Genomic DNA, 27615 nt, shown 5'->3' on the forward strand with positions numbered 1-27615 from the left:
ACAGGCTAATTACCTTTTTACTCAACAACCAAAGAAGAAGAGCTTTACACAGAAACTGGAATATGAAGCCGCGGATTCTGCTGACCTGCTTAGCGACGCTCGTCTGTTCATGTAAGTGTCAACAATATCAACACTACCATTCATTTAGTGGAATTATGGCTGTGTGTATATATTTAAATGGTGTTTTGACACTGACCGTGACGTGTGTATTGTTTTCTTTGTATAAACTACTTTATTTGTTTGTATAAATGTTGCAAGTGAAGTCATTGAAATTTCCAACTACAATCAACTTATATACTCAGAAAAAATAAAGTGCTGGATTTGCTCAAAATTGTAATGGTAAGTGGTTCCACACAACTAGCTGCATTATTGCAAGTTAGCACGCAGCCTCTGAGTGTAAACCGACTGCAGATCAGTAGCTCAGTAACAATTTAAAGGTATGCTGTAGATCTAAATTAAAACTTTGTGTTCTTTTTCTGTTGTGACTTACCTGAATTCCTACATTCCTATCAAGTATTTATTACTCAGCTGAGCATTGTAAAAGACTCTTGTCTTTTTGTGTGGAACCACTTGACACAACATTTTTAAGTAAATGCAACATTTCATTGTTTTTAAGTACAAATGTTGACTGCACTTGAAAAATGATTTACTATGTACAAAACATTAAGGTGTTTACACAATGACTAGTCTTATTTAATGTGCACAAAAATCTGATGCAAAAAGTTGCCTATTTATTTAAGTAAATGAGGCGTTATCTTTTTACCCTCAGTAGTCTCCAGAAAGTCATTAACAGTTTACGTGACATGCTTTTCACTGATTGTTCACAACAGGACTGTCCATCAGTCATTACAGCAAAGAACTGGGAAAAAAATTATGTTTTAGTTTTTAGTGTAAAAATTTAATCTGGCCACCTTACATATGTGATTTTATTGAACTTCACAGCGTGTCTCTCAGATTCAGTGAAGTTCAAATAGCTGAATCTAACAAACAGATCATCGTTCTTTTAACTTATTATTAGGTGTTTAATGATATTTTTAATAAGTTTTACAGTAGCCAGTTTACTAAAGCAACAAAGAAGCTGAACAAGCTAAAACAACACATATATGTACAGTATATGTACTGGTTTGCTAGACTTATATAGAAATTATTCACAATCCCTTAAGTGAAGAGTCCAACCTGAAGCTCTCCTTAAAGCTGTGTGATGCACTTGCTTTGCTCAAGTGTAACATTCATATTCTCTTTAATAGTCTATTATTAGCAAGTAGATTATGTAGCAGTTTCTGAATTATATTACATTTAGTGTTCTATTTAATGTTGCATTTATTCAGCTATGTGTTATTACGACAATCCTTTTTCAGTGCTTCAGTTGCTGTTTTAATTCTGTGTACTTCTCTATGAAACAAGACCCTGAATATCTGCAGAATTTAACTTTTGCAGAATTTTTTCATTCAGTTTGTGTCCATCTGGACTTTAATGAGCACTGTATGTGCTTGTTGAACCCTGGGCCATTTGCTTTGTGGTGGTCCGAGGTTAATACGGTTGCTTGATCCTCTGATAACCATCTGATCCTGGGTTGTTGATTTCATATCCATGTAAGTTAAACATGGGATGTGAATTTACAGCACTGACATGAGTGATGAACTGATATGGACAGAAAAAATGGACAGGCAGGGTGAAATATGATGGACAGGCAGGGTGAAATATGCTTTCATAGTGGGTTAGGTTACAAAAGTAGAGAAGCATGTGGTTGAGTTGGAGGTTTCAGCAGATGGGGATATGGATAAGAATCAGTAGGCCAGGATATCAAAGTTTTGTCCAAAATATCATCTTATTCAAGTTAATTAGAAGTTCCAACTGTCTTTGATGAGAAGAATTCATGAGATGAGGAAATTGCATGGGACAGATGTAAAGTTTAACTCTGTCTGAAGGTCTAGCATCACAAATGAATCTCATAAGCAAAGCATGTGCTTAAAATAATAAATAGTACTTTGGCAATGAAAGTATGGACTCCATCATAGCATTAGACCTCTCTCATGAACCAAGAACATCTGTTTATATTTGAGAATATCTCTTCCCAAATGCAGATAATACTGATAACGTTAAACATGCAGAATGATTTTATGACAGTCACCTCATTCATTTAAAGAGGGATGTGAAATTTATATTAGGCTAGACATGGTGTTAAAAAAGTTTATTTTCAAATGTATGTTTATTTCTGTGAATCTGGGTGGTGCATATTCTCCTCCCTGAACCATAAATAAACAGAGCGCTGAGCTAGTTGAACAGAAGGAGGTGGAGAGTCCCAGGGAGGAGGAGGGAGACCCATGATCTTATGGAGAAGGGGCTGTGATGACCTTGGGCAGCATTAACCTTTGGGGTCCCCCCGCCTGGTCAGCGCAGCAGACCAAGGAAAGGGTACAGAAAGAAAAAAAAAGGCCATAGAGACAATGGTGGCCAGTTCTCCCCACCCCCTTTGACCTGACCCTCACACCCTCATCTCCATAACACTGGCCGGGCCTTCTGGGGAGACGGGCTGGGGCCGAAACCTTATTAAAGCACATGCGTGTGTGTGTGTTAGGGTAACCCCCCGCAGCTGCCAGTGACTGTGTCCACACTCCCCCCACTCCTGCTGGCTCTTCCAGCAGGCCTAGTGGATCCTTCTAAATAAGACAAGACACCCCTCCAGCTAATCCACATGGCCACAATAGGAGTGAATCAGGCCATTGCCTCTGCAGCAGAGCTGGGCGGGCGATGTCTCTATCTCTGCTCTGGCTTAAGGCAATCCTCCAGGGCTCTCCCCTGCTGAAGGTACAATTATGAGCCTGAGGTGTTGAGCATATCACAGCATGGATCTGTGCAGCTAATCCCTTCACAAAGCCTTTTCCTGTAGGGAGACATGTGGGAAGTATAACCCACAGGCCTACTGCTAGAACTTTTTTATAGCACTGTATTTTTTTCTTGTAGTTTGAAGCAATTGACACTAATTGAGGTCACTTCACAGTCCTAAGTGTGACTGTGCATTGAGATGAACTTGGACTTGGAGCATGGAGGACTTTAACCTCCAAAATCCACAACAGTTTACTATTCACTCCACAGTGCTAATAGTTATTCAATGACGATTCACAGCATTCACTGTAAGTGAAAGGGGCTATATTTCTTTATTTAAGGCATCACTGTGTATTTAGGAAATCTCAAACCTTCAGTTTCTCATTTAAGTCTTTTGTGTTAAGACTGGATGGATGCATTAAGAAGTTACTTTTGCATTAGCATTCTCCTTGAGAGAACCATGACCTAGTATACAAGTAGAGAAATAGTGTAAAGAAAGGAGTTTTCCTGACATTCTTATATAAATAAATACATTCTTAAAATCACTGACTGTAACTGGTAGAGCTTGGCCTTGAATGTTAAAACTCAGAAAAAAATGAGAAAAACATCACCTCTGGTGTCTTCTAGAGCCCCTGTAGGATTCTACTACTATGCTAGCACTAAGCTAACAGCAGTTTGCTTGAGCATTTTTAGCCCTTCTTGTTTAACCATTTGAAACGTATGTAAGACATTTTATTTGATGCTTGTACCGGACATTATAACATATATTTTACCCTATGGCAGTTTTTCAGTAACTCTTTCAGTAAAGAAAATTGTCATAGAGCTGCAGCTGCTGTGTTCCACTTCTAACAGCTGACTGCAAAGCATTAATCAGCTTACCATTCCTATTTGTAGTCAGTGAAGTATCTAGCAATTCCAGAAGGCCTAGAGTTATGCTTTTTTTAATTCACAAAACTGGTCCCACTTATTGCTGGTCAAAACGTATTTGGTTCATTTAAATCTCACTAATTATGTTAGTTGTTAATCTAAAATATTAAAAATAAACAATAGGAGAGCTAGCTTCTTTATTCTTTATTATAAGTTTTACCAAAACTTAACAATGAAATCGAAGTAATAACACAGTTCTGGCAGAATGTAAATATAAAAGCAGATGATTATCCTAAATAAAATTAACTAAGAAGTAAAACCATGTATTTTTTTATTTCACAAAAATCATTAAACATTCTCTGAAGGCCTAGATAGTCCTGAGATTTCCCCTCTGTCAAAAATGGAAACATTACCTGAACTCATAGAGTAGGATTTTTCTCCCAACTGTACTATGTAGATGTATTTTAGTTGCATCTTAAAGACCTCACAGTGGTGGACCCTAGTAATGATCTGCAGCTTGCACTGGCCAAGTCCCTGTTCATGAACCCATTTCTAATGGGTGTTTATCGGTAGACCACTGCAGAAGTTGTGAGTGATCAGGTTTACTTAGTGCTGTCTCATTAGTCCGTTCTCTGTGTCCTTACTTGACATTTGTCTATTTGTTGTTGTCATTAAACAACACAATTTCTTCCTACTGATGAAGACACTTAACTGTTTGATTTGGTAATAAAGACTTCTTGATGTTCTTATAGTGCAGTTAGGACTCCCTTGGCAACGTATGATCATTTTGACTCTATCTATACAGTGGTCAGTCACAAAAATACGCTGTTCCAGAAGTGCAGACTCCGGAATGACACACTATTCCATAGATATCTAGATGTTACATACAGAGATCTACCAAAAGGTGAAGGTAGCTAAGTCTTACTCAAATGAAGTAATTCCTTTCTTTAGCTAATCAGAAGTGGAATTGAGGTTTGAAGCTAAAACATAGTTTATTGTTTTGAAGGAACACTGCTCTCAATTTAATGGGGCTGAGGCTTAATGGAAATCCAGGTCTCCTTTGTTGGCCCCCACCTTAGTAATTAAAAACTAGAGGCCAAAGCCATGCAGTGTCCTTCCATTCCAATTGGAGAATATTGCTTATTGATCCTAGCTAAAGGCTCATGGTTTGACAAGCCTTTGACAAAGAGTGTGTTGGCCACCTAATACAATCCAATCAACAAATGCATTTTACCATTACACCGCTGGGCACTAATTAGTTGCCATTGCCTGTATAAAAAATGAGAGAAAAAAATATATTTTCTGATTAGTATGTTTGTTTTTGGCACTAATTCAAATAACTACATATTATAATTAGGTAGGCACACTTATATTGTTCTGAAACAATAGTCATCAACAATTGGGCCCCATCAGGAAGGAGGGGCGAACAAGATGCACATTTGTTTCCTAGTTCAACTGGAAATGGTGGGGTGTTTGTATGACTTTGAACTTGGCATATGCCAGCTAATGACAATCAGTTTTTAAACAAAAGATGTGTGGCCTCCCTAATAGCAACACAAAGGAGAGCTTGTGCAGCATGCTGATAAAGAGCTTGGGGTGGTCGTAGCCAAGGATAGTTTAACTCCCATTATAGAGACAAAAGAAGGAGTCTCAGGCCACTCTGTTTCATGGAGCCCTGCTAGCCCCCTTTTCCTCCCAGCTCCTTTACAATTCCTCCCCCGAGTTTCTTATTCAGCCATTGTTTGCATTGCAGCTCCTGCCGCAGTTGTCAACATAATGGACGAAAAGGGGAGGGAAAGGAATTTGTGAATGTGCATATGCATTTGGAATTCTGTTCAAAGGCTCGTAACACATTTTGTAAGCAGGGGCCAAGTTTGAATAACTCTCAAGTCTTTTCTTATTTTGTGGGATAGGGGAGGCCCATGAAGAAATTATAATGAGCTTAAAATCAGAATATATGCTTTACATATCTTAGCACTGAAGTCACAACACAAAAGTTTTCAATGTTCCATGATTAGCCCATAATCTTGTGTTACTTAGAGTTGTGTAACGTTTGAGATTTTAAAATGGAGACATACAATCGTATGCCAATTTAAATTACACACTACATGTTTTGTTAATTTTGATGACTGAAGTAAGGATTACATACAGCAAGGGTGTCAGACTCCACCACTAAAGGAACCATATTGAAAAACCTTGACAAATCCATGGGCCAGAGAAAAAAATGTTTTTATTTCATTTTAAGTAACTGCAATTGGCCATTGTTTATTCAAAATATGCAAAAACATCAGCAGTAAGATATAGGCACATATAGCAGACCTTGAAATATTACATGAATACTTGAAATATTCCAAATTTAAATGTCCATAGTCACTAGATCTTTTAAACCTACCTATTTGCTTAAACTAGACAACTGACATCCTTGCTGCAAGTTCATTAATGTTGGAGCTCAGTTTCTGAGCTGCTGAGCTGCTGTTAGGTGTTAATATTGGTGGAACTCTTGTTGAAATGCAGCAAGTGCGTGTGGTGATATGACTGTTGTGGACCTGTTAGATTGTTGTTGGGGTTAGACAGTCAGAGCACACATTACTTTACAGTGCATGTTGGGTACTGTAGTGCAGCCCTTTGTGAAACGGACTAAAATTAAAAGAAAATTAAAATACTTCTACAGGCCGGAAAGGATTGTGTCCCCTGCAGGTCTTGTGTTTGAGACATGGGCTCTACAGGAAACAAACTTAAATGTTGCATTTTCTGCATATTTTTGTCCACTGTTTCTATTTACTTGCTATGTTTAAAAAAAATAAAGCAGAAATATAAAATGTGTGCAGAAGTGTGTTCTCTGTAGATGATGTATATTTTCACTTAGAAAATCTTCAAAATGTAATTTAAACAGGGGTGCTCATATTTTTGCATATGCCTGTATTCTAGTTCCCACCTCCTCTGATCTATAATGTGGATTTGTGAAACAGCATGTGGCTTGATTTGATTTGATTTAATGCACGTGAACTCAGGCATAGAGACCACTTCACCCTGTTAAGAGATAACTTAATTAAAAAGTGATACTATTGCTGTTACAAACTTGTACCAAGCTCAGTATTTTTAGAAACTAATGAGAGTAGACCCTTCGATAACTCTGGGAAGACCTCTGCCATTCCTTTAGCATTCTTAGTTCTCATGAGCTTGTTTTTACTTGAGCGCCTCTGAAAAACACAGACAGAGAAGAAGAGGTTTGCAATCATTGAGGGGATTTGCTTATGTTTGCCTTATCGTGGGTGTCCAGACCCTTTCAAAGTCTTTGCTTGAGGGCTGGGGAAGCTTAGTGCAAGGTCTGGCCACCACAATAGCTGTGAAGTTCAGGGCCAACTCGAACTGGAGACAATAGAGTGAGGGGGATGGAGATGGCTGTGGTGACTGGACACAGGCTGCCCATCACAAATCTGCATCCTACTGATCCAGCCATCACCAACTCTCTCATGACCCTTTAGGGGCTGAGGTCAGAACCAAAGGGGCAGGGATAGATGGAGCACTCCTTCTGCTCTGGAGACTCCAACATTAACAATCACAATGCAATTGAACTAATACTCAGAAACATAAGCTATTAGCATAGACTAATAAAAGGCTCTGTCTGTGAAGGATAGGGAAGGGGAACTTTAATCCAAAATGAAGACAATCTTTGAGGATAACATTGCAAAAACTCAAGAAAGATTCTGGAAATGGACACTGGACACATAGGCCAGACACCAAAATATATCAAGGTGAAAACTAGATGGGTAGCAAACCTATGTACAGAATCTACAACATCTTCAAAGGCCTTATAATATAAAAACTCCTTTGCATTATCACCTTCACGAATGGCCAAATGATTCCATCTGTCTTTGAGGTGTGATGCAATAATATCCCCTTTTCCTTGAAATTATTACAATGTTATTAATTAAAATGAGTGAAAAAGGTGTATGAAACATGTGACCTCTTTCAAACCTTAATTCTAAGGTCCTTAGAGTTAGCATCATAGTTCTTACAGTATAATGTGGTATGTTTATGAGGACAAATGTATTCCTGACATAACCTCCCTTCCCCTCCATGGTCTCCTAAATTATATGATGAGCACTACGGGGCTAGACAGGGCTGAGTAAGGGTCAGGAAACAGCAAACCCTCGTAACACTGCACAGCTGAGCCGGCTTTCCCCCTTCTACATCTGCTGAGTGAGACACCTCATCACAATAGGAGTGAAGAGACAATTCCCTGATGTCACCTCAGAGCTGATGTTTAGACAGAAACTGTTTTCTGGCTAAGTGCTGCCCAAACTGTCCATAAAAAGAGTTAAATCTAGATTCTGCACTCTTAATAGTAAAAGTGCCGAAAAGGGAGCATTGACAGAAGAACCACTTCTTTGAAGAACCTATTTTTGCACACGGTGAACTTCCATATAGTGTAAAGTTTCTATACTTATTATCCTATTAAGCAGCCCAATTTCCATTCCTCACTCCTATAACTTAAGAATAACCCAGTTTGTTTTTCATTACCAAATAATAAGCCTCAGAATGTAATAAGTAATAAGGTTAAAGACTGTGCTTCCAAGCCAAAAGCAATTTAGTAACCTTTATTTTTAATAGTATGCAAGGTGTTATCATCCTGTAAATCTGGCTACATGTTGGTGAAGTGGAGTATAACGCATGGTATGCTAGAGCAGCTCATTGTGCTCAGTGAGTAGATCACTTTCAGAGAAATGGAATACTTAAAATGTGTTTAAAGAGACTAAAGTGCTGCTGACAAATACTGTGTGCTTGACTCGGCATCCAAATATAGACTTGTGGTTAAGAGCAAGAATTACAGCAGGTGCAAGCTTAAGGATCTGAGTCATTAGAGCCATGATGTGAGTGAAGTGCATATTGGTTTGGGGGTTACTTGTGTCCACATAACAGATGCGTCAGATTGCTAATTCATCTAGTGCAAGTTCAAGCGCAGACTTATTCTTGAACATTGTCCCCCAACAACAGCTGGGAAGGAGGCAGTGGCTATCTCCCAGGGTCATTTTAGGGCATTAGGGTGGACTTGAGTCCGGGGACATTCCTCTGAAAAGGAAAAAGAATAGGGGAAACAGCCGTGGTGTAAGAGTTGACACTGAGAGAGGTCCAGGGTGAGCCAGTGGCATGGGAAAGTCACCTCCGAGTCAGAGTGAATAGAAAGTGGGGTCTGGGTGGGGGGTGTGGAAGGGTGGGGGTTTGCATAAGTAGGGGGCAGATGGCCCAATCTAAGAGAGGAGCTGATGGTTCCTAGTGGTTGATTGCATTTTTTTCAGAGAGTTGGGAAAGGGAGTCGTCACAGTGCTTTTGTCATCAGGGTGGGCTTACTCAAAAGTGGTTCTCCTGACTTGACCTCATAACCTCATAACCTTCACTCGTCTTTGGGCTCACATCTGCCTTTGTGACAGACCTTTTTGGCTCAGTGGCTACAAAGCATTTGGCCTTATTGTTATAGCTTGGTTTGGTTTAGTGAAACAAAGTTGAAGGGGATACTGAGTCCAGTTTGGAATCTGAAAGGTCTACTCGTAAGGCCTTAGGGCTCTTATACACATTCCTCTCTTTGTAACAGGAAAAAAGAAGCTAATTGCATAAAACTTTGCAATGATCCATTTTATGCATTTTACTAAAGTTGTTCCACAGTAATACAGCAATACCTTAAAATGAACAAGGATGAAAAAGAAAATTAAAATCTAGTCTCATGTTGTGATTGTTGCTAGTTTATGTGTATCTAATGAGAGTAGAACCTCAGATAACATTAACAAGACCTCACCCATTCTATCAATGAGGGTAGAACCTCAGATAACATTAGCAAACCTCACCCATTCTACCAATGAGGGTAGAACCTCAAATAACATTAGCAAGACCTCACCCATTATACCAGTGACAGTAGGACCTCAGATAACATTAGCTAGACCTCACCCATTATACCAATAACTGTAGAACCTGAGATAACATTAGCAAGACCTCACCCATTTTACCAATGAGGGTAGGACCTCAGATAACATTAGCTAGACCTCACCCATTATACCAATAACTGTAGAACCTGAGATAACATTAGCAAGACCTCACCCATTCTATCAATGAGGGTAGAACCTCAGATAACATTAGCAAACCTCACCCATTCTACCAATGAGGGTAGAACCTCAGATAACATTAGCAAACCTCACCCATTTTACCAATGAGGGTAGAACCTCAGATAACATTAGCAAGACCCCACTCATTCTACCAGTGAGACCCCAGATAACCTTATAATTACATTAGTTTTGTCACAACCAATTGGGTGCTCTAATAAAGGTTTACGTACATTTTCATCACTGCTACACATGTTGTGGGTGTAAAATTGTAAATTGTAAAATTGTAAAAATTTAAGTGGTAATATTAAGGGTCCGATAAAGACATTAGTGTGGCACAGATAGTTGTACTGCTTGTAGTTACCCCACTGCTGACAATCACTCTTTTTACTGTATACAGTGCTTAGCAAAAGACTTAGGCACCTAAGCACATTTTAAACCAACTTGAACCATTTATCTTGGCAAAATGTGTGGCTTTACTTGTAAAAATTCTATATATTGTTAGAATACATGTTAATAAACCTTATAAAGCAAAACAGTAACAAAAAGTAACACAAATTTTCTATTTTAAAAAAGTATGATATCTTCTGAGTTTTTTCAGATTTTTCCTCAGTGCCCACAGGCACAGCATGGATTTGCTAAATTCACCAGGACACGTGATTTAACGTAATGATGTATTGATTAGCTAAACCAAGTTCTGGATGGCAACTACTCAAGAGGAGATATGGAAATGGTTAAATGAACACATTGACATATGTTAAATTACAATTTGTCTTTTAATGTTATTTGTATTTATTCTAATATTAGTGTTTTTTTTCTGAGTCAATAAACACCTGCTGCCCATATTAAAACCTTTTTGAATGTAATTTTCCAGGTGCCAAAAACTTTCACACATTATTGTATCATTATTACTGTGTTGTATCATCATCTCTTTGCAGTCTATAGCATATAGCATATTACTGTATTTTCTTTGTAGGTCTAAGCTAACATTAGAAATAGAAATCCATTCTTCACACAGTCTGTCTCAGCTCTCACCAGTGCTCCCACTCTCTCATGTTCAGGTGTAAGTAATGGTTCAGAGCTGGCCTTTCTGCTGGAGCCCAATGATGTTATTGCAGTGCGGGAGAGACCTCTCATGTTGGACTGCAAAGTGGAGGGAGAGGGTCCCATCACTGTGTCGTGGCTTAAGAATGGGGAGCCAGTACCCACAGGAGCTGGTACACGGGCCAAAATTCTGTCCAACGGCACCCTGTTGATCCGCAGCTTCCAGAAAAGACGAGATGGAGATGCCACTGATGCTGGAGAATACCACTGTGCTGCCCAGAATCGCTATGGCATGCTGGTCAGCCGCAAGGCCCGCGTCCAGCTCGCATGTAAGTGCAGTGGAACAGGATATCTTTTATAAGCTGAATTATTTATTTGAGGGCAGATAGGGCACAACACATTAAAACATTTTTAATGCAAGTTAATGGAAAGACATTTTATTTCAAGCAATTTTGTAACACTTGTCCACTTGTCATGAAATTTTCATAAAAGCAATGGAGGTACGCTATATTTATTTATTTATTTAGAACAGTGACAATATGCTTAAACACAAGTAAGAGTATTTATATCATTCTTGCAAAAATAAAGGTATCTCCATTTTTTCCCATTTAGTTTCTACATAAATTAAACATGGCAGCTTCCCTTTTCATTGTGTGAACTTTTTATGATGCACAGACCAGCACAAATGCTCCAAAATGACTTGTAATTAAATCTATTTATCTAAATTAAAGTTTTTGTCTTCTGCTGTAAAGTTGCCACTTTGGAGATGTTTGTTTTGTTCAGCAACAACATTTACTGTAAGCATCTTTATATGGTCTTATATATAAAGGATTAAATAAAATTAATAGATTATAGTAACTTAATAGTAATCGATGTAAACGGCCAACTTACTTTACACATATGGGTCATATCCTGTTGTTGCTCATTTACTTCTGACTCTCCCTTTGGCCCAATAAACAAGTCATCCTATATCAAATTGACCCTGTCCTGAAGTTTCCATTGCAATGCTCTCCCATTTGGAGGCGCTCCTGACACCCCTTTATTGATTATGCAAATGAGCTAATTATTTGGACTGCCCTCTGTACTCTGAGCACCACTTCCTGTTCCTAGATGATTTACATTCAAACAGCCAGAGCTATACAGTGTTTGTAAAGAATGATCAAGCATGAAGCAACAAAGAACATCAAAGTTTTTAGACATAAGAACTTTTACAAGTTTGATGTAACATAATGCAGGGATGTGTTACTGTATGTAAAATGTTAGTCCACTCCAGGTTGCATCTTGTTGGCAGAAAAATCACTATTACAGAGCATCTGACAACAGAAGCAGCATTATGGTTTATTTAAACTGTGATAGAAAACACAATAGTGCATACAAACTTCCAATTCCACATGGTAATGCATTTTACTAGGGCAAACATGGACATGTACATGACCCAACTACTCTGGAGGCACATTTTATTAAGTTGTCAGTGAATGACACATTAAATGATACAGCAGTAATTAATCTGCATTTCTAGTAAAAGTATAAAATATCACAGTATTACTCTTGTCATCCCTTCCACTGGCATTCACCTACTGTCTGTCTGTCCCACACAGCCCTTCCTAAGTTTCATACTCACCCAGAGTCTATGACAGTGGAGGAAGGAGGAGTGGCGCGTTTCCAGTGCCAGGTGAATGGCATTCCAGAGGCTAATATCACCTGGGAGAAAGACCGCTTGGCCATCAGCACATCAGATAACAGGTAATATGGAGACTCGTATCAGTTATTTTTCTTTGTATATTCTCACCATCAATCGCCTATTGCACCATTTCTTAACTCCACTCTTATTACTTATTTAACCCCTCCTTCCCCTATCAGGTTCACTCTTCTTCCCATGGGCATCCTGCAGATCACAGGAACAAAGCGGTTAGATGCTGGAGTTTACCGCTGTGTAGCCACCAACATCGCTAACACTCGCTACAGCCATGAAGCCCAGCTCAACGTCACTGGTCAGTGACAACTACTTTAAGAGACATCATATTTAGGATAAAACAAGTAGCTTCTATGTTCTTGTTGTTTTTGCTATACAGAAATAAAGGCATGAAACTGTCACTCGAGGGTACATCTCAGTACCTTTAGTCAGGGAACATAATTGTACCATCATCCATTGAAATTATAATTAAGTTATATTGACTTCACACTCCCTGAGTTGTCTCCAGGCTTTTTATTTAATTGTTCTGTTTAAAAGATTAGGTTCAGAAAAGGTACAAATATGCACTTTTCTACCAGGAGAAATCTATTTAAGGTTCACAATTAAACCTTAAAACCACTGTTGTACCCTTGAGGGAACAATTGAATTTTTTGTACCTTAATAGATGAAAAATATACCTGCACAGTATCTTTATTTCTAACAGTGTCTGTGTGGTTGGCTGCATGTACACTTCGTAAAAGAGTTATCATACAACCCTGTTCTGAAGTGCAGACAGATTTATACGACATTATATTGATGTTTGTTCTTTTATGAAGGCTGCTTACTGTTTGAAATGTCATGATGTCAAACGTCATGCAGGTTTCAGTTTCAGCAGATTGCTGGACTCATCATCTTTCTCTTTTTTCTCTCAGGAGGAGCTTCGCGCATTTACAAGGAACCAGTCATCCTATCTGGCCCTCAGAACCTCACCATCACTGTCCATCAGACAGCCATTTTGGAGTGCATTGCCACTGGAAATCCAAGGCCCATTGTGTCTTGGAGCAGACTGGGTTAGTATCCGCATCAGGTTGGTTTGTTCATGCATCCTGTGATTCATAACACCTCAAAATCTGACTGTGTTTTTGTGTATGTTTTTTTCAGATGGGAGATCCATAGGTGTAGAAGGTATTCAGGTTCTGGGCACAGGGAACCTGATGATCTCCGATGTGTCTCTGCAGCACTCAGGAGTTTATGTTTGTGCTGCCAATCGACCCGGAACCAGGATGAGGCGTACAGCTCTGGGTAGACTGGTAGTCCAAGGTAAGCCCCCTCAAACAGAGTGGTCTGATGTGAAATGGTTCATCAAAGCGATACCAACTCTACAGTGCAAATAAAGCCATTTTATTTATAATCCAAAACCAACAGCGGACCTGAATGTGCATCCTCTGAATGTTGTAGGTAAATGTTGATAACAGTAAGATCAATCAGAAAACTTTTTTACATTATTATTTCTAACATCTCCTATGCTGAATTACTTTGTTTACATCTTAACCATATAATTACACAGAATTTTTTAAATAAAAGGGGGATTCCCCTTTAACTAACATTCTACATACAGTATCTCTCCAGTTCAACTTGAACTGAAGTTGAATGTAATCGATTCTATAGTGTCTAACCCTGAACTTAAACCTAACACCAACCTTAACTTTAATCCTAAACCTAACCCTAACCTGAACACTTGAGTTTCACAAGATAGTTTGTTATTAATTTTAGCATCTCTTGATAATTTGTGGCGAACTATCAAAATCAATTATCCTTACCATTTGAAAATGATACCTGCCCTTTACACTGTGTGAATATTTCAGTGGAATGACTAATGGAATAATACAAATGATCCAAAATGATTAGAATGAAATCTAGTTACATTAATTGTACTACATTTAAGAACCTTTTTGACTATAAATTCACCATCTGAAATATGAGGTTTAGCTGTGAATTGTGACAATATACTCTTTCATTTAAAGTATTGTGACAATACAATCATTCATTTAAAGTATTAATTTGGGTTGAATAAAACTAGTTAATTTACTTGTTACCACATTAAGTAAATTCTGCCGAGTACATCTGATGAGTCACTTTTTACAGTGTAATTTCAAGCTCACCACTAGAAAAGGTGAGAAAATGCAAGTGTTGTAATGATCACTATTCACTAACATTTAGTGAAAGTTAATGTAACAAGATTCTAGTCCAACAAATTTTTTTCACTCATTGTTATTAGTCTATTCATCATTAAATGTAGTGTAAAGGGTGGCTTTCACGCTAAAATGATGTAAAATGGTTTTGATATGACAGCAATGTTACAATGTTAAAACCATATAATCATACATCCAAACCAAAAAAATCATCAGGAACATTTATTTTACATATGGAGAAGCTGAGTAATGAAATGTGTTTGTACATTACTGTTTGTATATATATCAACTCTCCATCCTGACCTCTGATAGCTGAAGCCACTCTGAATCTCCTACACAGCCTGAGTGCTGTTTCCTGAGAACTTACTGACAGTGCAGTGAAGCGTGACACAGACAGATGCACATGGCAATGAGAAGTGTGTGTTTGTGTGTGTAAGGCTAATGAGGGTAGGACCACTTTGGGTGCAGTGATGGCCGGAATTGGATTTGGACGTGACTGCTGGAAGCTGATTGGTCAGGAGCATGTGAGAAGTCAATATTCAGGCTCTCTCTCTCTCACCTTTGCCCCTGGCCACAAGGGGAGGGGGTCTTCCTCCCTCTTCCTTTACACCAATGGTGTGAGACCCTTGACTAGAATTTTTGGTAATTAATCGCTGATGGTACTGTCCAGCTGGACTTGAGGGTGGAGGGGTGCAGCATGGGCCATTAGGTGCCTCCCCCATCCTTGCCTCTTGGTGACATAGCTCATCCATCACCTTGCTCCTGTCTATATGCTTAGCCTGCTCGTATTTCTCTATGGCATTACCTCCTCTAATTGGATATCTTCAGGGCAGCCTGACAATGTGTCAGTAAGCACCACAACATGGCCGTTAATGGTCATAGAACACAGACTGTTATGTGTAATTTTGTTAGTGAGAAGTAGTTATAAACTACAATATGTCCTATCTGAAAAGAAGACACATATTGTTTCAAATTAAGGTACAGTTATATAATCTGTTATGCAATAATGTCAGATTCAGAGCCAATACTCTGTGACATTAAAACATCTAATTTCATGCTCACTACTTGTAAACAGTGACAAAAACTCAAGCACTGCAATAGAATCCATGCTTTCAACAAGAGACAGAGCCGTATTTAACTCTAATTGTCTGGTGGGGTCTCACAACACTTAATGCAGGACGTGATCCTGATCCTCATGCCTCTTTCTCTCCTTTAAAACCTTTACCCAGCTGTATTCTCTTCCATCTATATCCCAAGCATCCACTGTTGACCTGATCAATCAATACTTTCTCCTATCAGTCTTTTCCAAGAGCTTTGGCAATGCAGTCATTGGGGAGTACTCTTTAATATATTCATTAATTTATTGATTCACTTCTGGGGTAACAAAAGAACAAAGAGCTTATGAGTTTCCACCAAAATTGGAAATATCCCATCCTAAGCAATTCCTAAAGCACCAGATACTGTGTTAAATCCAGCCATCTGGAAGAAAACAGGAAGTCCAGTGCAGCGCAGGAGTACTGAATATTCACAAGATTCAGCATCCAAAGATATTGCAGTTCAATATGTCTATGAAGACCTGAACTTGCTTTTGCACAGGGCATATTTAGGAGTAATTCTGTTATTATTACTTCCTCAGTAACTTCTAAACACATTTTTAAGCCCACTTTTTGGAGACATTTCAAATTGGTCTTTAAAAAAACAAGCCCCTGGAGGCTGTGTGTTTCAGTAGATTTGAGCTTTTATTAAAAAGCAACAAAATGCAGTGTTTAAAATACAATATTTTATAAATAATTAAATATTGCATGTTTTTAAAATAGAAATGCATTTTATTATTGATAATAAAAGTTGAAACTGACTTTAATTTCCTTAGCTTTCTTAGCTAGTTTTTGACTATAAAAAACATGATATTGATCTTTACTTTAAAATATATTATGCAAATTGAGTTATTGAAAACATGTTTAGGGCTTTTTAGGTTCTACTCAGTGTTGACTAACACTCTACATTAGATTATGAAACACATCTTGAAATATTAAAGACTTATTGAACTCATATTAGCTCTAATGTAACAAACTCTAGAGGCAACATTACTTTAAACCTATGGAAATAAAATATTCTGAAATATACACAGAAATATGTGAATTTAGATGATTAGTTCATGCTCAGTGTTTATATTGCATTATTACAACTAATAATGTAGTTATTTGGGCTTTTCAATGAAAAAGACCTCAATTAATCCTCAATATGTGTTCCTTAAAGTAGTGTTACTGATATCTCACATTGTAATATGCCCAGTCAAGTTTACACCTCATGCCGTGGTTAATGTGTAGCGTGATTCTTAGTACGTGCGTGTGTTTGTGTGTGTGTGTGTGTGTGTGAGAGAGAGAGAGAGAGAGAGAGAGAGAGAGGGTTAGAGAAAGCTGCTCTTTCGCACAGACTTCTCTCTTAACACTCCTGTCTGTACTTGACCCAGTCAGGTGTTTTGATCCCAACAGAAGCAGAAGGAAGGGATGAGACGGTCAGAACAGAAACGTGTGTTTTTAGTGCAATGAACAACTACTTCTGACCTCTGACCTGTCATTTCTCACCTTTGACATTGACCCAGCGGCTGCTGAGGAGAGCAGTCGAAGCGAGGCAGGGGAGGGGAGTCTGACCTGACAGACAGCAGATGAAGGGCGGAGTCAGGCAGTATTTATGACTCCCAAATGAGAAAGGGTGACGGTCCAGTCCATACACCCCGAACCCTTCACACCCCTGCCCCCACACTTTACACCACAGCGGAGGGGTCAGTTGTTCTCGTCACAGCTGGTGGTCAGGCATAGGGAGACGAAGTTCAAGGCGGGGAGCATGTGGCTTTGTTTTCATTCACTCCTTTATCTCTGCTTATTTGGGGTGAAAATGCTCATATGAAAAATGATAGAAGAATCATTGAAGGGTTTTAAAATGCAGATCCAACAGCTGCCACATCACCAGTGGGGTTTTCTCGTAGTCAGTGGGAAAATTTCTCTGACCAATATTACCATTTATAGCATTATGTCTTGAGTGTCAGTGCCTGACACAAAAAAGTTAAATGTGACATATAACAAGTATCCAGTGCAATAGAGACACCAAGTGTTCTCCAGCCATTACTTTATATATTTACTTCAGTCTCGTGCAGTTCAGTTTTTTAAGCATTATTTGCTCAGTGTGAAGCAGTTACACAGTTGTTGCTGTAAAAAAACATTCCATTTTATTATTTAAAAATATATTTAATTATTATTTATTATTAATTTATTTTTTGTAGTTTTTCTTAATTGTAAAAATACCAACAACTCTTTACATTTTATGAACGTTCATAAACTTCGAACATTCGAACTTTTGAAAAGCATTTTCTTCAAAACATACAGTCACTTCCTTACAGTGAACCTATATAAACTTTGTTGGTATAAAACAAGCATTTAAAATGTTATTTGACATGTTTTGTAATAATCTGTAGCATGGTATTGCATCACTTTTTGAGTTTTTCTTCACTAGCATTCTCTCACTACAATACCCAGCATGCATTATGCCAATCCATCATTTAACCATATTGCTAGCATAGCCACTGATATAGAGGCTAATACATACAGACATGATGTTGAGCTTGCAAGCAGTAACCTTAGCTAGCTGGCTTTCCTCTGAATTAGCATGTTAACAGGAAAAAAATTCAAACAAGCCCTTCTAGTTTTCCAAAATTTACTCCCTCCTTCAAGATGCATCATCACAAATGTTTTCCAAGTCTTTAAACTGGACAATTTCACTACAGACAGCACTGCAACACCTTTATAGAATGACTGTAAGCATATTCTTATCAGATGTAGTGAAAGTTCAATTTTTCATGTTGGCCAGAGTGCTTTTTAATATATGTAAACTTATTATTGCAGAGATTTTTTTCTTATGACAAGAAGTCTTATGTTTAGACAGCCTTTAGAGAAGATAATGCTCATTAATGCCATAAGACTAAAAAACAAAATATAGAAATGCATGAAGAATGACCTCCTGCTCATGCTCAAGGTCAGCTCTATGACTGTGCTCACAGGTTAACTGATCAATACGGTGCTATGGATTGGTTGATGTGAGTGTTTACTGGAGCTGTCAGTTAGGGCTCAGCTGTAAAGAGACAGCTGATCAGCCATAAAAGCACACAACAATCCCCCAAAGAGCCTCTAACAGCTTCTCTTCATTTTACACTTTTACACTGATGCCCTGATTTTACACTAAAACAGTTTTTTTCTTAATGACAGGAAGGAAACAGTAATGAACAAATGAACATTGCATTTAGTAAACGTCAAGGTTCTGTTGTATTGGGTTCAGTACTTCTGTTTAGAAACAGTAAAATAGTGCCCAAAATTAATGTGAAACTAAAAAAAGCTATGGATTCCCTCTTAGAGACCAGCATCAATTCACACCCTCTCAGAGAGCTTTCTGTGTTTCTAATTTTCACTGACGAAAGAGTGTGAAGCATTCTTCAAGGATATGGAGGAAAGTGTGATTTGGTGGATTAACAGCACCCTCTTCTAACTCACAGGTTTTTGTCTGGAGTAACCCATTCTATTCTGACCCACAATAGTCTCATCATGCATACCCCACTGCCCACCCCTCACAATATCACTCAAAGCCTCTACTCCAACTTGCTTAAAATATGGTTGGTTGGCTATCTATCTATCTATCTATCTATCTATCTATCTATCTATCTATCTATCTATCTATCTATCTATCTATCTATCTATCTATCTATCTATCTATCTATCTATCTATCTATCTATCTTTGATCAAGTCTTCCTAGACTGTGTGGGCAAATCAAATACTAAGAAATTCTGAAATGTTTTTTTGCATATAATATAATTTACTAAGACAAATTTTGCATTAAATTACAAAAGAATACAACATAGAAGTATTTTCACTATTGGTCTCAGATTTTGTACCCCACTGTCTGATGAATGAGTTTCTGTTTATTAGATCTGGCAGCCCACCCATACAGACCCATTTCTTATTAAAATCTTCATTTTTAGATGAGTGTGTACATTTTAGCTAAAGAAATAGCTTTTTACCATTTCAAATGTTCTAAAATCCTTTTTCTTCAGAGTATTTGCAAGATAGTATATTTAGGGTCCAGCTGATCTATATAATTTAGCATAAACTTGGGTCCCATTGGTGAAGAAATCTATGCTGACCTAAAGATCTGTGCCCATGATGATGAATGATTCTCTATTGAAATAGGCTTCCCTTTGACCCCTGACCTTTCACACCTCCATGGATCCCCTCCAGACCCTCTTTTCAGGCATGTAGAGGTTCTTCTCTGGGGTGTTTGGGGTTTGGGGGGGGTTAGTTATAGCTAGTGTCAATAGATCAATGAGATGCATGGTGCAGGGGTTTGGAGAGCTCTACATATATGCGTGGCCATTGTGAGGCAGTTGAAGAGGTGTCATGTGGACCGACAAACCCGCATCTGTCCAACTGTGCAGTGGGAGGGGTCCGTAGGGGTCATTCAGCGAGAGAGATCAAGTTTAGATGATAAGAGTTTAGGTTCAAGATCAAGATAGAGTAGCTCAGGATAAAATGCTCTGAGCCTCTCTGGCTGTGCTGACACAGACATGTTTTTTGGCTTTGAAGTCTGTTGAAATTTTAAGTATAACACCATTGTTGTCTGTGCTTTCAGTGTTGAATCCTCTCTCAAAGTTGGTGTACATAAGCAGATAAGGGAGATTTACATCTATCATCTCTTGAAATCTCCCTCTTCAGTCTAATGAATTTATGTTTAAATCATTGCTCTTCTTCTTTTTATGTTTCTCCTTAATGTTTCCTTACATTTAACTCTACATCTTATTGTTCCACCTCATTCACTCTTCCTGCCATTTGTTTCTCTGCACAGCTCCTCCAGAGTTCCTCCAGTGGCCGCAGTCTGTGTCTAAACCAGCAGGGGGCAGTGCTGTGTTTACATGTGTAGCTCAAGGAGTTCCTGAGCCTCACCTCATCTGGCTGAAGAATGGCAAGGTCCTCACGCCTGGAGATAATGTCAAACTCACCAACAACAACAGGTGCACACAGGCTCATTCTTAGTGTCCAACAACATGCAAATAGAAATGGTTTTAAGGTTAGACATCTGTTTTATCAGGGAATAAATTACATAAAGTTTAGAATGATGTAAGAAATATATGGTGGTTGGTTGTCTATTTAATTGCATAACAGCCAATAGTAGTATTTTTCCCCATGACCACAAGATGGCACTTTCAACTTGCTTAATGTATTTGACCCTAAAGTGTGAGCTACCAGTAACTAAAAAAATATGTCTTGTTGAAATTTTCATTAAAGCACTAATGTCCAGACCATTATCCATATGATATGTTGGTCAGTGATATTATAATAATTCATTTTCAAGCTTACAACATTTTTAGCAATTATCCTTTTTTGTGCTATCTATGCTATAATTATTTTTCATTCTCATTTTCAGTACCCTGGCAGTTACTCGTATCACGCCTGAAGATGAGGCCATCTACCAGTGCATAGCTGAGAACAGTGCAGGAACCAACCAGGCAAGTGCTCGTCTGGCTGTGTCTTTGGCCAAAGAGCTGCCCGACTCTCCTCAGGGCCTGAAGGCCACAGCTCTGTCTAAAACTACCCTGCAGCTCTCCTGGGTCCAGCCTCCGACAGAGGTCACTGACAGCATCATTGGATATGTGCTGCATATTCGCAAAATTGGGGGTGAGTAACTTTATTTCTGTTTACTGACCAATTTCTAGTGTTTAAAGTATCGTACAATATCTTACACATCACCAGCTCTTATTTGATACCACTACTTCCATCCAAAGTTCATGCTGTTCTAAGCTGGTCTATGCTGGTTTATGCTGGTCTGGTTCTATTTTAGCTGGTCACCCCAGCATGGTCATGCTGGTTGACCAGCATACCAGCATCAAAACAGCATATGCTGGTTTATGTAGTGATCAGCTTCTCAACTTCCATTTCTGCTGACCAGCATACATGTGTCCAAAACACAACATATGCCTTTTTTTGGTGGTGATGAGTCATGCTGGTCTATGCTGGGTTTTTAGGAGGGATCCAAAAAAAAGTCTTTGGAGACTATTCTGCTTTACCACAACCTGCATGTACTTCTGCACCATAAATGCATTTAAAAATATAATTTAGCCAAAAGTCACATTTCTAAACTAGTGGTACACCAGTGGTATAATGACTTGAGCTAGCTTTTAGTGTAATTCATTACTTTTGAGATCTGGTTCTTATCACCACCACTGTGAACAATTCTGACTCTGGAAGTTTGGAGCATTTCACATCAAACCACTCTGTGTGGTTTACATTTTACATTTTTATGAAACGTAAAAGTAAGTATTGGAACTCCCCTTTAACATGTATTTGACTGAACATTGATTACAGAGCCAGACAGCAAAGAGCTACAAGAAGCTGTGAGCAAGACCACCTATCAGCATGACCTCACCAACCTTGAGCCTGCCACCACCTACTCCATCTACCTGAAGGCCTACTCACCACTGGGGGCTAGTCAGGAGTCCAGCACTGTCATTGCTACAACACAAGGGGGCGGTATGTATCTGTGCAGTGGCTGAATGAATCTACTGCTTTTGCTGAGATTGTTTATTGCTTGTTATTAGGCCACTGTCTTGCCCCAGTTATTCTCTCAGCCCATATGTTTGCATACACTACCATTCAAAGGCATGTAATTGCTTGTTATAGTAACAAGAAATGTATACCATGTATATTTAATGATTATAAACTATACAGCAAAACAGATTTTTACACATTTAATTTGATATTAAATAAAAAGTAATTAAATGACAAATTAGATACCATAATTACCTAGCAACAGTACATTTTCTATCTCCCTCCTTCATTCACCACTTGAAATATAAATATGTTATAAACATAATCTTTATATTAATTTTATTTATTTATTTAATTCTTGAGGCTATACAATTCTCTTAATCACCTCAGAATCTTTCTTTCTTGCTCGCTTTGTGTCTAAGTACACTATATGGCCAGAAGTATGTGGACTCCTATATGTCGCACCTATATGAGCTTTTTGGACATCCCATTCCAAAATCATGGGAATTAATATGGAGTCTGGCCTTCATTAAGGGCGTGGGTGTTGCTGAAATGCCTGAACTCAATAATTAGGAGGGGTGTCCACATACTTTTTGTTATATAGTGTATTTTCACTTTATGGTCACCTATCCAAAGGTCCAGATGTGATGGACAGTATAATTTCCTCTCTCCTCTTTCTGTCCTTCATGCTAAGTTCTGTTCCTGACTCTAATATGATCCTCTGCCCTTCCAGATGTTTAAACATCTGTCTCATGCTAGCCTCTGCACTGTCCACCCACCTTTATGCTCCTCTCAGCCAGCATGACCTTGGGCAAAGCCCTGTATCTCTGCTGTATAATAATAATAATGGTAATATTAATAATTACATTAATCTCTCGGTTTGCCCACCCTAGTTCCCACACCACCTGCGTTTTTCACTAAAGTGGTGAATGTTACATCAGTACAAGTCCTGTGGGAGCTGCCCAACAAGCCGGGCAAAGTCGAGGGCTTCAGGCTGTCATACCGCAGGGTCCCCCATGGAGAGTTCCAGGGTCCAATTCAGATGTCCTGCCACACTAATGCCCATACCATTACACATCTTGGTAAGCATGTGTGTGTGTGTGTGTGTGTGTGTGTGTGCATTCACCTTAGTGCTTAGTGGAGTGAGTGCATATGTATATGTACTTTTCTCTTTAACAGTTTTGGAAATATGTGCAGTATATGAATTATTTCGAACTCAGAGCCAGCACAGCAATAGCAATATGATTGACCTGTTCTTCCACCCTTGAGTTGTATTACTATAATCAGTTGATTATGGGGCTCGTCATTTCAGCACGACACACTCTTTAATTTGAAATGAGTGATGTGTTCTGTCATTGCTCTTGAGAAGCAAAAATGAATGTGTTAACAGTAAATGCATACGATGACACACCATTTTTTTAAAAACTGGAAAATGTTTGATCGTATTGATTTTATTATATAGCTGATTTCCACATACACATTGTTAACTGCTAATCTGGTGAAACTGATTAGCAATAGCATTAGGGTTTGGTCTGAAATTATATTTAGGTTTAGGTACTGGAGTGAGGTTAAGATTAGAGTTAAAGTGTTATGGTTGGGATTAACTAGTTGAATGTAAGTTAAAGACAAAGTGAGCATCTATAAATCATTTCATCTAAATACATTTATATATAAAGCAGTGGGCCAACAAAATAAAGTATTAGCCAAATCAGTTCATTCTTTAAAAGTAATGAGACACTAACACATATTGTGTTATATTTTGCCATTGTACTCAGGCAAAGTGGATATGATTGCAACATGACTATGACATGGTGGCTCACACAAACCAATGGACAATACAATGAAAACGGATTGCAAAGTCATAAACACGATGCAAATTCAGAAAACACTTTCATCACAATGGCTATACCTGAGCTAAATTTCACCAACACACTGCAAAATGTATGCAATCCCAGAAACTCTGCAAATCCAGTCGCAACACAACAGAAGTGAGCCACAAGACAATGGGAATCTGGAAGACTTTTAAAGACTCTCATAGCTGTATTACAGTAGTTACCAGTCAACTAGAGCATCAATTGCTTAGTTGCTTCATAGCTGGAAGAACACAGAAGACCACCATGACAAAAGAATGGTTTGAATACTAAAGAACAACTGTTGAACTCACTGTCCAGAAGCATCAGAACCTTCAGTGTAGTGAAGAGCACATCAGCATGTCCTCACAGGGTTTAGCACAAGGTACAAATTACTGGTAAACCTTAAGAATAAAAAGGCCAAAATTCAGTCTGCTATAAAGTGCATTAAAACTCTAGATAGTTCAGGGAAGTCCTATAGACAGAAAACATGAAGCTTAACCTGTAACAGATGTGTGGAGAAGGACTGAAAGAAAAAAGTCACCAAAATAAGCAGGAGATGAAAATGCCTATATTACATGTCTGCAAGAGCATCACCAGGGAAGCTGCTTACTCAGGCACTGCACTATGTTCCTGTGAGCTACAGTAATATGCATAGAATGCATTGAAGCAGTTAAAGCAGTTAAAGAAAGAAAGAGCATTAAATCTTGGACAAAAAAGTAAGTACAGATGTAAAAGCAGGTCTATGATATTAAATTAATAGAGGGCTAAGCAGACAGACAGCCAAGAGACATTAATCCTTGAGCCAGCTCAAGATCTGATCAATAGTTTTCCTGTTAAATAAACAGATAGATCTGGCATGTCTGAGTTGAATGAATGATCATAGTTCTTTTGATGAATGTGCTTGTAATGCCATCTTAGATCCTGGTGCTGTGTATGAAGTCAAACTTGTGGCCTACAATGGAAATGGAGAGAGTGACTGCTCCAAGAGACTGGTGTCACTGGCAGAGGATGGAACTACTGCTAAAACCAGAGCAGGTGCAGTAACTATAGATCTGGAGGGAATTCAGATGTTTGCTTTTGCTTAAAAATCATAAATATGATATTAGATTTTTGTGTATCTTGGAAATTGCAGACTGTCACTGTTGACCCTATGTTGTTCTTTGTCTCTGCAGAGGAGAGCCAGTGTAACTGCAGGGACAGTGAGGGTTCATTGGGGGGTATAGTGGTCGGGGTTCACATCGGCCTGGCCTGCATCATCTTCTGTGTGCTATTCCTCATGTTTGGATACCGCCGCAGGTGAGCTGATTGCTGAAAAACATAATGCATGATTTTTGAATACGGGAAATTTGAAGCTTATTCATGCTGTTTGAAATGAATTAAATCTTTGAAGTTAAGAGTTATTATTTTTGTTTTGCAGTATGATGCAAATTTAATTCAGTAATTACATAAATAATTACATAGTGAGTTAATAATCTCTGATTTACATTCTGTTTACATACAACATTTCATCAAATTGAAATCATAATAAAATATCTCCTCTTTTACTTACAAGCACAAATAGAATCCACACTTTCAACAGAATTTCTCAGTGATGTAAGAAATAATTCATATTGAATTACACAATGCTTTTATCACCAGCCTCATCACCTGACGACCATTAAAAATGACTTGTAAGGGTAACAAATGTGTTTCTGTACTGGATTTTATTTTTATTTTTACTGGATAATTTTTAATCTGATTATTGGAATGCTGTCTTTAGTTTCCTCTGCAGGAAGGGCACTCAGGACAGCTGGTCTGTACCTAGAGGAGAGGATGGTGGACACCATGCTCAGAACAATGGCATTCCCAAACATGGAGTGGCACTCCCAGCCCAAGCCATCGAACTAGTGTCTCAGGTAGGCCTCAGATACAAAGATCAACCCCTGGGTGATATTGTGTTAGAGGTAAAAAAATGATTTATTTACATTCTTTTACATTATAAGAATAAAATAATTTGATGTGGTATATTAACACTGTTTCAAAATGTACTGTTCAGTCTCCAGTCCATACAGCTCATACATGGAAAAAAGCAGCTCGTTTTTAGTTTATTGTTTAAGGCTTTACTCATTTTAGAATGAGGCACAGTATACAGCAGCCATTCAGACAATCTGTAATTTACATATATCAGTCATAATAAACAGAGTTTGGAAAATGGCCATGATAAAATTCTTTGCAATGTTTTTGCTACATAAAACCACACAAATGTAAACTAAAACAGCACCCTTTGAAGTGCTGTATTTTTGAAAAGTGGACTAATAGAAGCGGTAAATACAGCTTGTAATCAGTAACTACTTGTATAAAAAGTATGTGAAATTTACATAAACACTTTTTTCCTTCTCCTGTAAACTGACCATTGAAGAGATACGAGATTTGTTAGAACAGCAATATATCTTATTACCTTTTGAAAAGGCTCACATCCAACTTTCTATATGTTTTGTTTTTTTCCTCTCTTTTCCTGTTAGAATTAAACATGCTGTTTTGTTACTGCACCTTTAAGATTGATCTATGTAAATGAATTCTGCTCTGATTGGCTGAACTGTAATTTGCTTCATCCAAAAAGCAGTCCAGGCTGAAACACTCCTTATAACTCCAGCTTGAAGCTGAAGTGGTATCGGCTAAATTGGCAGATATGCGTAAATGGTTTGGTTTTTGTGACATCACAAAAACAATGTATTCTGAACAGGCATTTATTTGCAGCTTAGTATACATACATAGACTCTGTGGACTAGGAAGTACATTTTGAACATGTGCACACTCCACGGGACACTTTTAGTTTAGAAATGTGAGGAAAATTTATTTTTCCATAATATAGACCCTTTAAAGCACTTTTTGTATCTATTTCTAGAGCAGACAGTATGTGGAGGGTTAGCACAATAAATGTTCTTAATCTTAAGATTCAGGCCAGTCATCCTTGCTTGATTCTTTTTCAGAAGGCTCCTGTCTACCAGTAATGAGATTTGCACAGGGTTTAGTAAAGTGCGTGCCATGGTGATGAATCATAGCCTGTGAGAATTACACTGAAACAAGGTCACAGGCTGTGAGGGTAACGGATTACTGATCAGACAAGTGATTGATTGCTCCAACTGACTCCCACTGATTTTCACTTCTCTCTTTCTACAGGGACAAAACCAGACAAACCCAGCGCAGTGCCAGGTCCTCATAGAGCAGCACCCAGCCAGCCTGCCTGGCACAGGTGCGGGCACTGGCTAGCACTGGCTCAAAGCTCATCACACCAACACTCCACCTCCTTGTGGTTTCTCTACTTGGCCTGCCCACCAAAGCCCCCTTCAAACCCTTCCCTTTGCTGTCTAGTTTATCTAAAACTTCAACAAATATCTGCTGCTATTGATGAGTAAGGGCTTATCTGGCCATTCCATGGGCCTCAAAGCATTCACTAACAGTAGTGGTAGATGATTATTCTGCACTTATATAAATTCTAA

General features: G+C 38.4%; 1 protein-coding gene across 1 annotated transcript; it reads left to right on the forward strand.

Moving 5' to 3' along the window:
* si:ch211-57n23.4 (immunoglobulin superfamily DCC subclass member 3) lies at window positions 1–27396 on the forward strand. The gene is made up of 14 exons (XM_017692894.2): window positions 1–111; window positions 10850–11161; window positions 12431–12575; window positions 12693–12823; window positions 13437–13574; window positions 13666–13824; window positions 20584–20749; window positions 21163–21413; window positions 22101–22265; window positions 23177–23365; window positions 25055–25176; window positions 25311–25432; window positions 25896–26031; window positions 27296–27396. Exons 1-14 carry the CDS (start codon window positions 63–65, stop codon window positions 27383–27385), a joined length of 2175 nt encoding a protein of 724 aa, XP_017548383.1. The 5' UTR covers window positions 1–62; the 3' UTR covers window positions 27386–27396.
* Window positions 27397–27615: the final 219 nt, after the last annotated feature.

The sequence above is a fragment of the Pygocentrus nattereri genome, chromosome 27, assembly GCF_015220715.1.
Source record: "Pygocentrus nattereri isolate fPygNat1 chromosome 27, fPygNat1.pri, whole genome shotgun sequence".
Classification (NCBI taxonomy): domain Eukaryota; kingdom Metazoa; phylum Chordata; class Actinopteri; order Characiformes; family Serrasalmidae; genus Pygocentrus; species Pygocentrus nattereri.

What these genes read in the sequence shown, in the direction of transcription:
- si:ch211-57n23.4 (XM_017692894.2), top strand. Translation starts at nt 63, where the DNA reads ATGAAGCCGCGGATTCTGCTGACCTGCTTAGCGACGCTCGTCTGTTCA. An exon ending in ATCAGCACATCAGATAACAG is followed by an intron (nt 12,576 to 12,692) that starts GTAATATGGAGA and finishes TTCCCCTATCAG; the next exon opens with GTTCACTCTTCTTCCCATGG. An exon ending in TGTGTCTTGGAGCAGACTGG is followed by an intron (nt 13,575 to 13,665) that starts GTTAGTATCCGC and finishes TGTTTTTTTCAG; the next exon opens with ATGGGAGATCCATAGGTGTA.